The sequence below is a fragment of the Pongo pygmaeus genome, chromosome 5 (genome assembly GCF_028885625.2).
Source record: "Pongo pygmaeus isolate AG05252 chromosome 5, NHGRI_mPonPyg2-v2.0_pri, whole genome shotgun sequence".
NCBI classification, from domain to species: domain Eukaryota; kingdom Metazoa; phylum Chordata; class Mammalia; order Primates; family Hominidae; genus Pongo; species Pongo pygmaeus.
In genome coordinates, this window is record NC_072378.2 from 44002204 (window position 1) to 44016289 (window position 14086).

The 14086-nt window shown below is 48.7% G+C and overlaps 1 protein-coding gene across 2 annotated transcripts; it reads left to right on the plus strand.

Moving 5' to 3' along the window:
* The first annotated feature begins 178 nt into the window (after positions 1-178).
* MAD2L1BP (MAD2L1 binding protein) lies at positions 179-11317 on the plus strand. 2 transcript variants are annotated; one of them, XM_054493265.2, is made up of 4 exons: positions 179-213; positions 3598-3719; positions 6749-7014; positions 10394-11317. In XM_054493265.2, exons 1-4 carry the CDS (start codon positions 194-196, stop codon positions 10904-10906), a joined length of 921 nt encoding a protein of 306 aa, XP_054349240.1. In that variant the 5' UTR covers positions 179-193; the 3' UTR covers positions 10907-11317. The 2 variants fall into 2 exon arrangements, with proteins under 2 accessions (XP_054349240.1, XP_054349239.1); XM_054493264.2 differs by lacking the exons at positions 179-213; positions 3598-3719 and adding an exon at positions 6175-6300.
* Positions 11318-14086: the final 2769 nt, after the last annotated feature.

Below are 14086 nucleotides of genomic sequence, written 5' to 3' on the forward strand. Positions count from 1 at the left end.
CGAGGCCTGGGGTGGGGACGCGAGGACACCAGCGTAGAAGAGCTTACATCAGAATCGAGCTTTGTGGGCGCTCCGGGATTTGGCCCTTCAGCGCGGATCCTAGACAACAGATTTTGGACCTCGAGAGCTGCAGAACTGAGGCTACTGGTCCCCCCAGCCTGCTGGCTCCGCCTCTGCCTCAGTTTCTTCCCCAATGGCCCGCGTGCCGCTGGGGTGAGTCAGGGCGAACGCCAGGGCGGAGGCGGATGGTGATTAGCCAAATTACGGCTGTTATTGTTGGGATGATTATGCTACCTTTACATAGTAGTCACTGCTTTATTACCAGGCTGGCACCGTCCAGGGGCTGGTTTTAATAGCCAGAGGCACCGCGGTGGCCCCGACACGAGACCCGAACCCGTAAACCAGCTTGCTCCCCCGAAGGCTGCAAGCATACCCAAAGCGAGTATTCCTCCTCCCCTTTGTTTTGAAGCAGAACCAATCGGGAAGAACTGAGTTTGGTTTTAAACGGCCAAGACTGTAGGAGGGGCCTAGCCCCTACTTCGGGCGGGGCTAGGGCTCGGGTTACACCAACCACCACGAGGGCGGGGCAGTGGCCGGGAATAGAAACTTGGCCTAGGGCCACAGGGGATTTTTGACTTTTGACTTTCTTGTGAAGCAATCTCCTGCTCTTTAGTGCTGTTGCACTCTACAGAGTACACACATTCAGCGACATAAGCCAGTGCACAGAACACAGAAAGGCAGGATGGAAAAGCAGTTATGTTGCTGAGCTGCAAGTCAGGACGCTAGGGCTCAATTCACAGCCTCATGGCTGTCTCATGACTCACACCACTCAGTGTGTCCACTTCTCCCCTCTTCTCGAACTGCGAGGTGCTCATACACGATCAAGAAATTAAACAACTCGGCCGGGTGCGGTGGCTCACGCCTGTAAATCACAGCACTTTGGGAGGCCAAGGTGTGCGGATCACCTGAAGTCAGGTGTTCGAGACAAGCCTGGCCAACATAGCGAAACCCCGTCTCTACTAAAAAATACAAAAATTAGCTGGGCGTGGTGGCGCATGCCTGTAATCCCAGCTGCTCGCGAGGCTGAGGCAGGAGAATCGCTTGAACCCGGGAGGCGGAGGTTGCAGTGACCCGAGATCACGCCATTGCACTCCAACCTGGGCAACAGAGCGAGACTCCAACTAAAAAAAAAAAAAAATTAGCCCGGCATGGTGGTGCACATCTGTGGTCCCAGCTGCTCGGGAGACTGAGGCAGGAGAAACTGAGATCATGCCACTGCACTCCAGCCTGGGTGACAGAACGAGACTTCGTCTCAAAAAAAAAAAAAAGAAAGAAAGAAAAAGAAATTAAGCAACTCTTCTCTCCAGACCTCAGTTGTCCTTGGAAAACTGGAAGCAGCAACAATGACTTACCTCTGGTGATCCCTTCAGGGGTTCAGACTTGGTAGAGTCCATGGCTTCCTCCCAGGACCACAAGGAGGGAGGCAGGTTTACTGATCACGCTGTCCACATAGCATAATTTCCCAAAGCAGTGAGAGCAGAGAGACCAAAATCTGCAAAAGGGCCTAGCTGACTGTAGGCCAATTATGTGGGTCTTCAGTGGTTGAAAGCACATGTGACTTTTCTTAGTCCTGTGTCACTGAAAGAAAGGTTATGCCGTAGAAGTCAACCCTAGCCAGGGGCACAGGCCTACTAGGGAAACTGCTGCTTAGAGACAGAGACTAGAGAACTCAGTGAGAGATCTCAAGAAGGATGGGAATTTGAAGGAAGAGATAAGACCATTCTCCCAACATTCTCACCATGACCCGCCCTGGGCCCTCTTGATAACCAGAGCCTGCTGCACTTGTCTGATAACATGTGTCCCTTCATATACATGGATTATTTTTATTTTTATTTATTTATTTTTTGAGACAAGGTCTCCCTCTGTCACTCAGGCTGGAGTACAGTGGTGTGATCACAGCTCATTGCAGCCTCAACCTCCCCTGCTCAAGCAGATCCTCCCACCTCAGCCTCTGGAGTAGCTGGAACTACAGGTGTGAGCCACCACGCCCAGCTAATTTTTGTTTTTATTGTTTGTAGAGATGGGGTCCCCCTATGTTTCCTAGGCTGGTGTTGAACTCTTGGGCTCAAGCAGTCCTCTTGCCTTGGGTTCCCAAAGTGCTGTGATTACAGGCATGAGCTGCCACACCTCACCTGACCTACTATTTTATTTTATTTATTTATTATTTATTTAATCCCAGCATTTTGGGAGGCCGAGATGGGAGAATTGCTTAAGGGCAGAGGGATTGCTTGAGTCCAGAAGTTTTTTTTTTGTTGTTGTTGTTTGTTTGTTTTTTGATGGAGTTTCGCTCTTGTTGCCCAGGCTGGAGTGCAATGGCACGATCTCGGCTCACGGCAACCTCTGCCTCCCGGGTTCAAGCGATTCTCCTGCCTCAGCCTTCTGAGTAGCTGGGATTACAGGCATGTGCCACCACACCCGGCTAATTTTGTGTTTTTAGTAGAGACGGGGGTTTCTCCGTGTTGGTCAGGCTGGACTTGAACTCCCAACCTCAGTTGATCCGCCTGCCTCAGCCTCCCAAAGTGCTGGGATTACAGGTGTGAGCCACCGCACCCGGCCCTATTTATTTTTTAAGGGTGGCGAGGAGGAGGAAGAGAGAAAATGATTGATCGACTTTTTTTTCTTTTTTGAGGTAGGGTCTCCTTCTGTCACCCAGGCTAGAGTGCAATGGCACAATCTTGACTCACTGCAACCTCCAACCCCAGAGAGTGATTCTTCCACTTCAGCCCCCCAGGTAGCTGGGACTACAGGGGCATGCCACCATGCCTGGCTAAGTTTTGTATTTTTTGTAAAGAAGGGGTTTGCCGTGTTGCTCAGGCCGGTCTTGAACTCCTGGACTCAAGCAGTTCTCCCATCTTGGCCTCCCCAAAAATGCTGGGATTACAGGCGTGAGCCACTATGCCCAGCCAGACCCAGTATTTTAATCATTGTACTTTTATAGTATGTTTTGACCTCTGGTCCCCACTTCCTGAAACACATCCTTTTCTTGGCCTCCATGACCTGACACTTGTCTTTTTTTTTTTTTTTTTTTTAATAGAGACAAGATCTCACTATGTTGCCCAGACTGCTCTTAAACTTCTGGACTCAGCTGGGTGCGGTGGCTCACTCCTGTAATCCCAGCACTTTGGGAGGCCGAGGCGGGTGGATCACCTAAGGACAGGAGTTCAAGACCAGCTTGGCCAACATAGTGAAACCCCATCTCTACTAAAAATACAAAAAATTAGCTGGGTGTGGTGGTGGGCACCTGTAATCCCAGCTACTTGGGAGGCTGAGGCAGGAGAATTGTTTGAACCTTGGGGGCAGAGGTTGCAGTGAGCCAAGATCACGCCATTGCACTCCAGCCTGGGCAACAAGAGCAAAACCCCATCTAAAAACAAACAAACAACAACAACAAAAAACTTCTGGACTCAAGCAATCCCTCTGCCCTTAAGCCATTCTCCCATCTCGGCCTCCCAAAATGCTGGAATTATAGGCGTGAGCCACCATGCCCAGTCAGACCCAGTATTTTAATCATTGTACTTTTTTTTTTTTTTTTTTCAGGCGGAGTCTCACTCTGTCACCCAGGCTGGAGCACAATGGCGTGACCTCAGCTCACCACAACTTCCGCCTCCCAGGTTCAAGGGATTCTCCTGCCTCAACCTCCCAAGTAGCTGAGATTATAGGCATGCACCAGCACATCTGGCTAATTTTGTATTTTTAGTAGACACGGGGTTTCTCCATGTTGGTCAGGCTGGTCTCAAACTCCTGACCTTAGGTGATCCGCGCACCTCGGCCTCCCAAAGTGCTGGGATTACAGGCATGAGCCACTGTGCCTGGCCTCTAATCGTTGTACTTTTATAGTATGTTTTGACCTCTGGTCCCTACTTCCTGAAACACACCCTTTTCTTGGCCTCCGTGACCTGACACTTATTTTATTTATTTATTTATTTATTTATTTATTGGTAGGGACAAGGTCTCATTATGTTGCCCAGACTGGTCTCAAACTTCTGGATTGATGCACTCCCCTTGCCTTGAATTCCCAAAGAGCTGGGATCACAGGCATGAGCCACCATGCCTGGCCCCACTTGTCTATTTTGGTTTTGGAGGCAGGGTCTCCCTCTGTCACCCAGGCTGTAGGGCAGTGGTGCGATCACAGCTCACTGTAGCCTCAATCTCCCAGGCTCAAGCAATCCTCCCACCTAAGCCTCCCAAACTGCTGGGAGTACAGGCATGAGCCACCTTGCCCAGCCATTTGTCTATTTTTCTTTATCCTTCTGTGGGTACTCTTTAGTCTTCTCCATAGCTTCTGTCTCTCTGGTCATCCCCTAAACATTAGTGTCTTCAATATCCTAGCCCATTCTCATTCTACACTCTCCCTGGGTGATCTTATTCACCTGCATGCTGATGGCTCTTAAATACATACCTTTATTCCAAATGGCATTCCTAAATGTCTCTATTCATTGTCCTATGGAGATGTCAAATTCAATCTGTGAAAAGCTGAACTCATCTTTTCTCCTACTCACCTCCCATCCCAACAAACTTGGTCCTATTTCCTATTTTAGTGTTTCCTCCATCCTTTTTTTTTTCTTTTTTTTTTTTTTTGAGTCATGATCTCACTCTGCTGCCCAGGCTGAAGTGCAGTGGCATGATCATAGCTCACTGTAAGTGTCGAACTCCTGGACTCAAGCATCCTCTGCCTCAGCCTCCTGAATAGCCAGGACTACAGATGTGCACCACCCCACCTGGCTAACTTTAAAAAAAAAATTTTAATTTTGCAGAAACAGGGTCCCCAATCTTGTCCTGGCTGGTATTGAACTCCTGGCCTTGGCACCCTGCTTCCCTCTGTCATTGGATGGTACAACTGGCCATACAGTTGCTGAAGTCAGAAACCTGCTTGTTTTCTTGTCAGTCTCTTTCTTTGTTTTTTTTTTTTTTGAGATGGAGTCTCACTCTGTCACCTAGGCTGGAGTGTAGTGGTGCGAGCTCAGCTCACTGCAACCTCCGCCTCCCGGCTTCAAGCAATTCTCCTGCCTCAGCCTCCTGAGTAGCTGGGATTACAGGCGCATGCCACCATGCCCGGCTAAATTTTGTATTTTTAGTAGAGACACGGTTTCACCATGTTGGCCAGGCTGGTCTCAAACTCCTGACCTCGTGATCCACCTGCCTTGGCCTCCCAAAGTGCTAGGATTACAGACGTGAGCCACTGCGCCTGGCCTCTTGTCAGTCTATTTCTATTCCTCCTCCTAGTAAATCAATCCCCAAGTTATGTTCACTGGACCTCCTAAATATCTCGAGTTTACCCAATTACCTCCACCCCACTGTGACTACGCTAGGTTAGGCTGCTTTCATCAAGTACTCGGGTAATTGCACTACCTCTAACTGGTATCCCTGCCTCCTCTCTTATCCTCTCTGTAATCCAATCTCTATCCTGCAGCCAGGGTAGAGATTAAATTTATAAGATGTAAATTTAATCATGCCACTCTCCTACTTAAACATTTCAGAGCTTCCCCATCTGCCTACAGGATCAAGTCCAAACTCTCACGTGGCTTATACGGTCCTGCCACGATCTGGCTCCTGTTGTTCACTACAGCCTTAACTCTTTAAATATGAACTCTTTTCATTCCTTGTACAGAGTATGCTCTTGTCTCAAGGTCTCCAGGAGCACTAGGCCCTCCTCTTTACCTTTCTGACTTATCCTACAGGTCACAGCTTCACACATTTCTTCTGGGACCACTCCTTCCCAGCCCCTACCCTCTGTGGGTCAGGCACCCTTGTTTTTCACTTCCACACCCCGTGTACACTCTTCTATATAATTCATCACATTGTATAGTATCTACAGGCAGTGAACCCCTTGAGCACGGGGCCCGCGCCTGGCTTGTTCTCCGCTGAGTCTCCAGCACCTAGGACAGGGCCTGGCGCGAAGTAGGTGCGCAGTGAGTAGTGAATAGATACAAGACGGCTGGTGTCTTTTGGAAAGCAGCGCTCAGTGGCTGAGAACTCCTGGGTTCCCTGCTGGGCAAGGGTTAGGCGTACATTTGCCAGGGTGTTAAAGGAGGAACGCAGGGTTCAAATCCCAACTCCACTTAGCCTCCCCCACACTGCGGCGGCGCCGCGCCTTTTTTCCGACCCAACTGAGCCGGAAGTGGAGGTGCAGGCTTCCCATGATGCCCCGCGAGACCTTTATTCTAACCGCAAGGAGTAGCGCGGGGGAGGTCGTGATGGCGGCGCCGGAGGCGGAGGTTCTGTCCTCAGCCGCAGTCCCTGGTAAGGCGTGGGGTCCAGAGTTTGGGGAGCCTTGGGGACCTGTTTCTTCCCTACCGCCGCGCCCTCCATTCATTTATCCCCTGGTCCTCTCCCTAGCCCGTCTTCCCTGTCTTCCGGGTGTCCTACACGGCTCTGGCTGTGACTCCATCGCCCTGGGTCGCACTGGACCCTGCTTGACTACACTTTTGACTCATTTCCCCAGATCAAGTCCCGCAGCTTTCTGAGCGGGGAGCCCTCCGAAATCCTTGCAGTCAATTAAATCTCCTCAGGCAACAGGGATCAGGAATCTCTCCCTGCCATGGCCCATACGTAGGCTGCGGAGGATATGGGCGTATGTCGGAGTGCCTGCTTTCTCAGGATGGCTGGTTTGGTGGCCACAGGGAATGAGAAGACTGACTGGCTTTTAGGTTTTTAATTTTTCTCTCTTGTCCCTCTTTTCATCTACCAGATCTGGAGTGGTATGAGAAGTCCGAAGAAACACACGCCTCCCAGATAGAACTACTTGAGACAAGCTCTACGCAGGAACCTCTCAACGCTTCGGAGTCCTTTTGCCCAGGAGACTGCATGGTACCGGTGGTGTTTCCTGGGCCTGTGAGCCAGGAAGGCTGCTGTCAGTTTACTTGTGAACTTCTAAAGCATATCATGTACCAACGCCAGCAACTCCCTCTGCCCTATGAACAGCTTAAGCACTTTTACCGAAAACCTTCTCCCCAGGTAGGCACAAGCTTTGGGAGCAAGTTGGTGGGGAGACTTTGTGGCTCTTAGATGGGAGGCAGGTAGAAAGGGGGTCTAAGAAATCTTCAAAGCCTGAGAGAATAAGCAGCTTCCAGGGCTTCAGTCACTTTCTCCCCACTCTAGTCTTTGGTAGCCTAACCCTTCTGGCTTTTTCACCTGTTCTTTCTTTCTGAAACACGTGTTGCATTTGGACTTCATGAACTGGCTCTTTGCATTTTTTTCTTTTGAGACAGAGTCTTGCTCTGTTGCCCAGGCTAGAGTGCAGTGGCGAGATCTCGGCTCACTGCAACCTCCACCTCCCAGGTTCAAGCGATTCTCCTGCCTCAGCCTCCCGAGTAGCTAGCATTACAGGCTCCTGCCACCACACCCAGCTAATTTTTGTATTTTAATTAATTCATTTATTTTATGTTTTGAGACAGAGTCTCTCTCTTGTCGCCCAGGCTGGAATGCAATGGCGTGATCTTGGCTCACTGCAGCTTCCACGTCCCAGGTTCAAGTGATTCTCATGCCTCAGCCTTTCCAGTAGCTAGGATTACAGGCACGTGTCACCATGCCCGGCTTATTTTTGTATTTTTGGTAGAGACGGGGTTTCACCATGTTGGCCAGGCTGGTCTTGAACTCCTGACTTCTAGTGATCTGCCCGCCTTGGCCTCTCCCAAAGTGCTGGGGTTACAGGCGTGAACTACCGCGCCTGGCCTGCACGTTTCTTTTTAATAGCATCCTGTTGTTTAATTTCTGTATGGACTTCTTTTTTCTTCGTTTTTTTTTTTTTTGAGACGGAGTCTTGCCTTGTCACCCAGGCTGGAGGACAGTGGCACTATTGCAGCTCACTGCAACCCCAGTCTCCCAGGTTCAAGTGATTCTCCTGCCTCAGCCTCCCCAGTAGCTGGGATTACAGGCATGCACCACCACACCCAGCTAATTTTTGTTTGTTTGTTTGTTTTTGATAGGGAGTTTCACTCTGTCACCCAGGCTGGAGTGCAGTGGTGCCATCTTGGCTCACTGCAACCTCTGCCTCCCAGGTTCAAGCGCTTCTCCTGTCTCAGCCTCCCGACTACCTGGGATTATAGGCATGGGCCACCATGTCCAGCTAATTTTTGTATTTTTAGTATAGACGGGGTTTCACCATGTTGGCCAGGCTGGTCTCTAACTCCTGGCCTCAGGTTATCCACCTGCCTCAGCCTCCCAAAGTGTTGTTGGGATTACAGGCATGAGCCACCGCGCTCCGCCTGTTTGTTTCTGTTTTTGAGAAGGAGTCTCACTCTTGTGGCCCAGGCTGGAGTGCAGTGGAGCGATCTCGGCTCACTGCAACCTCCACTTTGGGTTCAAGTGATTCTCCTGCCTCAGCCTCCCAAGTAGCTGGGATTACAGGCATGCACCACCACACCCAGTTAAATTTTGTATTTTTAGTAGAGACAGGGTGTCGCAGTGTTGGCTAGGCTGCTCTCAAACTCCTGACCTCAAGTGATCCGCCCGCCTTGGCCTCCCAAAGTGCTGGGATTACAGGCGTGAGCCACCGCTCCTGGCCCACCTGGCTAATTTTTGTATTTTTAGTAGAGACGGAGTTTCACCATGTTGGCCAGGCTGGTCTTGAACTCTTGGCCTCAGGTTGTCCACCTGCCTCAGCCTCCCAAAGTGTTGTTGGGATTACAGGTGTGAGCCACTGCGCCAGGCCATTAACTTCTTTTGCCTGAGGATATTAATTATTGAATTTTTAAGTTTTTCTTTGTTCCTTGCAGCATCTCAGTTTCTTCTAGAATCCATTCCCCATTTGTTTTGTTCTGGACTTTGACTTTCATGTTGGAGGGTTTTATTCTGTGTCTGGTGAATATTTCAGAATAAATTGGCTGGGCACGGTGGCTCACGCCTGTAATCCCAGCACTTTGGGAGGCTGAGGCAGGCGAATCACGAGGTCAGGAGATCGAGACTATCCTGGCTAACATGGTGAAACCCTGTCTCTACTAAAAATATAGGCGCCGCGTGGTGGCGGGCGCCTGTAGTCCCAGCTACTCAGGAGGCTGAGGCAGGAGAATGGTGTGAACCCGGGAGGCGGAGGTTGCAGTGAGCCGAGATTGCGCCACTGTACTCCAGCCTGGGCAAAAGAGCGAAACTCTGTCTCAAAAAAAAAAAAAAAAAAAAAAAAAAAAAGAATAAATCATTGCAAGCTCTATGTGCATGCCTGGGCCTTATGAGCTGATAGATTTCACTTTCACTATAAGGAGATTAGGTGGGAACCTGGTGATCTCTTTGTGGGGATTGGAAAGTCTTCCCTCTGGATGGGGGAGAAATTTGGCAGATGATCTAAGCGTCTTCACATAGATTTTCATTCATTTCCCCTATATTCACTCTTGCCTCTGTGGTGCCTATATCACTACTTCCTAAACCTTTCTGGGGTTCTGCTGTGTGGATCAGTTTGCATCCCTTGGGGGTACCTTGTGTCAGCACTTGGTATTCAGCTCTCTTGAACTCTTAACTCTTCATCTTCTTTTTTTTTTGAGACAGAGTCTCACTCTGTTGCCCAGGCTGGAGTGCAGTGGCGTGATCTCAGCTCACGGCAACCTCTGCCTCCCGGGTTCAGGCTATTCTCCTGCCTCAGCCTCCCTAGTAGCTGGGACTACAGGCATCCACCACCATGCTTGGCTAATTTTTTGTATTTTTAGTAGAGACAGGGTTTCACCGTGTTAGCTAGGATGGTCTTGATCTCCTGACCTTGTGATCCGCCCACCTTGGCCTCTCAAAGTGCTGGGATTACAGGCGTAAGCCACTGCGCCCAGCCAACTCTTCATCTTCTGTCTTCCAAAACTTCTGTGTTTGCATTTGGCTAGTGTTGTGTAGTCTCCAGTTATTTCCTCTTGGGAGTTTTCTTTCTCAGTCTTTCCTCTTCTTTCCTTCATTTGTTTCTTAATTTCTTTTCTCTCATTTTGTAGTATTTCAGGTGGAAGCGCAAATAAGCATGTGTTCAGTTTACTATGTTTAAGTGGAAGAACAAGTTCAAAGTCATGTTTATTAGACCAAATAATCCTCATTCCTGTTATCACTCCCCATACAGCGAAAATTTGTTGTCACTTTGTCATGTCACCAAATTTCTATTTTAGTTGCTTATATCTGGATACGCTCCACCTTCAGAATACTGTGTTTGCTGTTCTAAATGTGGGAGAATTATGGTTTTGTACAAATAATATATTTTCCTTTTCAGTATAATACCCTCTGATAAAACACAGTGTTTTGGCTGTGGCGGTTCATTGAGCTAGAAATTAAGTCCTGTAAGTCTATGTACACATCCCAGCAGGGTTCTTTCCAAAGACCATTAGCTTCCTCCTGCCTTGTTCTTCTCTCCCACCATTCTTTGTCCTCATAGGCAGAGGAGATACTGAAGAAGAAACCTCGGGCCAACACTGAGGTGAGCAGCAGGAAATGCCAACAAGCCCTGGCAGAACTGGAGAGTGTCCTCAGCCACCTAGAGGACTTCTTTGCGCGGACACTAGTACCGCGAGTGCTGATTCTCCTTGGGGGCAATGCCCTAAGCCCCAAGGAGTTCTATGAACTCGACTTGTCTCTGCTGGCCCCCTACAGCGTGGACCAGAGCCTGAGCACAGCAGCTTGTTTGCGCCGTCTCTTCCGAGCCATATTCATGGCTGATGCCTTTAGCGAGCTTCAGGCTCCTCCACTCATGGGCACCATCGTCATGGCACAGGGACACCGCGACTGTGGAGAAGATTGGTTTCGACCCAAGCTCAACTATCGAGTGCCCAGCCAGGGCCACAAACTGACTGTGACCCTGTCATGTGGCAGACCTTCCATCCGAACCATGGCTTGGGAAGACTACATTTGGTTCCAGACACCAGTGACACTTAAAGGCTTCCGCGAGTGAATGAGTGCTTCTTAATCCTAAAAACACAATGGCTGAATTATCTTTCTCCATGTGGTGCTGAATCACCCATCTAGTTTGGAGCTAGAGTTGCTTCCTGTTGAGAGAGGAAGCAATTGTTCTTCTGGTTGTCTGCCTTCCCTCCTCAGATTTTCTGATAGGCTGATGGCATGTGGCTGTGACTGTGACTGTAATCATTGCTGAACAACATCTCTTTGAATCAAAGGTTGATTTTCCCAGAGGGTGCTGGGTCAGGCATTTCTATTAGGGGTTGGAAAGCAAAGATGGGTCCATAGACACTCTATGGAGGTGTCCCTTTCTGCTCTTTGCTGTGTCCTTTCAGAATTTTTACCAGGAACATAATGTGGATATGACTTATGAACTTAAATATAAAATAAATAGGTTCTTATTATATTTTCCTGAAACTGTTTTGACTTAAAATAACTTGTCAGGTTTTAGGCTATTTTGTCTTTCTCCTTGGCCTCTTCTGCTTCAGGGCTTCTCGAATTTTTTTTTTTTTCTTTTTTCTTTTTTGAGATGGAGTCTCGCTGTATAGCCCAGGCTGGAGTGCAGTGGCACAGTCTTGGTCACTGCAACCTCCACCTCCCAGGTTCAAGGAATTCTCCTGTCTTAGCCTCTCAAGTAGCTGAGATTGCAGGTGCCCACCACCACGCCCAGCTAATTTTTGTATTTTTAGTAGAGATGGAGTTTCATCATGTTGGCCAGGCTGGTCTCGAACTCCTGCCCTCAAGTGATCCACCTGCCTTGGCCTCCCAAAGTGCTGGGATTACGGGTGTGGGCCACCGTGCCTGGCCTTAGGATTTTTTTACTAATGATTTTTTCTCTTCTTCAGCCCCAGGCTAGTCTAGGAAATTAAGTGACTTGGCCAAGTGCATATGTAGTTGGATAGCAGAGTTAGGACCAGAGTCCTCATTAGCTATCTTTTAGCCAATGTGCTTTTCTTATCACATACAGATTTTTGTGATGCTTAACTTTTGTATCCCCCAAAGCAGAGGTCACCTTTATGTGGGAAGATTGTGGTAAGGAACTTAGCTTAGCAGGCCATTGAATGAGAGCAGTGATTTTGGGAAATAGTCTGGCTAGGTGCTTGGTTTGTAGTAAACTCTGAGCAAGTGTGTGCTGAATAGTGAGAGGGGAGGAGCCACTGTGCCCGGCCAAACACCGCAGTTTTTGGAAGCAAGTTGAAGACAGAATCCACACCTTGCTGATGTTGAGGATAGGTATATGCATGTGTATGTATAATATATAAATGGTATGTATAGTCCAGGTGGGTGACTCATGCCTGTAATCCCAGCACTTTGGGAGGCCAAGGTGGGCAGATCGCCTGAGGTCAGGAGGGAGACCAGTCTGGCCAACATGGTGAAACCCCGTCTCTACTAAAAATACACAAAAAAAGGCTGGGCACGGTAGCTCATGCCTGGCATCCCAGCACTTTGGGAGGCGGAGGTGGGTGGATCTACTAAATATACAAAAATGAGCCGGGCTTAGTGGCGAGTGCCTGTAATCCAGCTACTTGGGGAGGCTGAGGCAGGAGAATTGCTTGAACCCTGCAGGCAGAGGTTGCAGTGAGCCGAGATCACGCCACTGCACTCCAGCTTGGGCAACAGAGTGAGACCCTGTCTCAAAAAAAAAAAGAAAAAAGAAAAACAATTAGCCAGGCGTGGTCGTGGGCGCTTGTAATCCCAGCTACTCGGGAGGCTGAGGCAGGAGAATCACTTGAACCCAGGAGGCAGAGGTTACAGTGAGCTGAGATCGTGCCACTGCACTCCAGCCTGGGTTACAGAGTGAGACTCTGTCTCAAAAAAAAAAAAAAAAAAGGTACATACATACTCACACATATGTACATAGTATAAGATACATATATGTACACCTAAAATATACTATTTTTAAAGTATATCTACTGTTTTAAGCACTTACATTATCTAACCCTAACAACTTTGCAGTGCATGAATTATTGTCCCCATTTTATAGATGAGGCCAGGGGAGATTGAGCAGCTTGCCTAAGTGGTGAAACTTGGATTCGCCTACACTACTGCACATCCTATGTGGTTTTACTCTGAAATATTTAGCCAGGATTTGCCTTGCCAAAGGTATTAGCATCAGGAAGCTGTGAGATTCTCTCTGGCTTCAGATTCTGATGTCTGCCATGGAGCCTGCAATAGGTGCTAAGTATGAAATCAGTGAAAGCAAAATGCCTGGGCTCTTTTCTGTGCTATGACCACTTGAAGCATATTCTGCTGTAGCAGGACAAGCCGCAGACAAAACCCCTCAGACACCGAGTTACAGAAGGAAGCAGTTTATTCGGCCGGGAGTGTCGGCAAGACTCCTGTCTCAAGAGCCAAGCTCCCCGAGTGAGCAATTCCTGTCCCTTTTAAGGGCTCACAACTCTAAGGGGGTGCGTGAGAGGGTCGTGATTGATTGAGCAAGCAGGGGGTTCGTGACTGGGGGCTGCATGTACCAGTAATTAGATCGGAACAAAACAAGATAGGGATTTTCACAGTGCTTTTCTATACAATGTCTGTAATCTATAGATAACCTATTAGGTCAGGGGTCGATCTTTAACTACCAGGCCCAGGGCATGGTGCCGGGCTGTTTGCCCGTGGATTTCATTTCTCCCTTTTAGTTTTTACTTCTTTCTTTGGAGGCAGAAATTGGGCATAAGACGATATGAGGGGTGGTCTCCTCCCTTACTGCCAGCCAGAATTTTTACTGTTTTTCTGTTTAATGCTATTATAGAAGAGAGATTGAGCCGTATCTCCCGCTCAGGGAAAGGAAAGACTGAGAGGTCTGCCTAAAGGGAGTGGGGGTGGTTGTGAACAAGAGAGCCATAAATTGTTTTGAGATAACACATTAAGCCAAATCAACTCCCTCAAATACTAATTTTATTTATTTAGTTAGTTAGTTGTATTTTTTGAGACAGGCTCGCTCCGTTGCCCAGGCTGCAGTGCAGTAGCATGATCTTGGCTCACTGCAATCTCTGCCTCCCAGGTTCAAGTGATTCTCCTGCCCCAGCCTCCCGAGTAGCTGGGATTACCGAGTAGCTGGGATTACAGCTGTGCGCCACCAAGCCCGGCTGTTTTGTATTTTTAGTAGAGATGAGGTTTCACCTTGTTGGTCAGGCTGATCTCATAACAATGCCTTCCTAAACAATGCCTAAGGCTG

What these genes read in the sequence shown, in the direction of transcription:
- MAD2L1BP (XM_054493265.2), top strand. Translation starts at nt 194, where the DNA reads ATGGCCCGCGTGCCGCTGGG. An exon ending in ATGGCCCGCGTGCCGCTGGG is followed by an intron (nt 214 to 3,597) that starts GTGAGTCAGGGC and finishes TTTTTTTTTCAG; the next exon opens with GCGGAGTCTCACTCTGTCAC. An exon ending in ACCGAAAACCTTCTCCCCAG is followed by an intron (nt 7,015 to 10,393) that starts GTAGGCACAAGC and finishes TTGTCCTCATAG; the next exon opens with GCAGAGGAGATACTGAAGAA.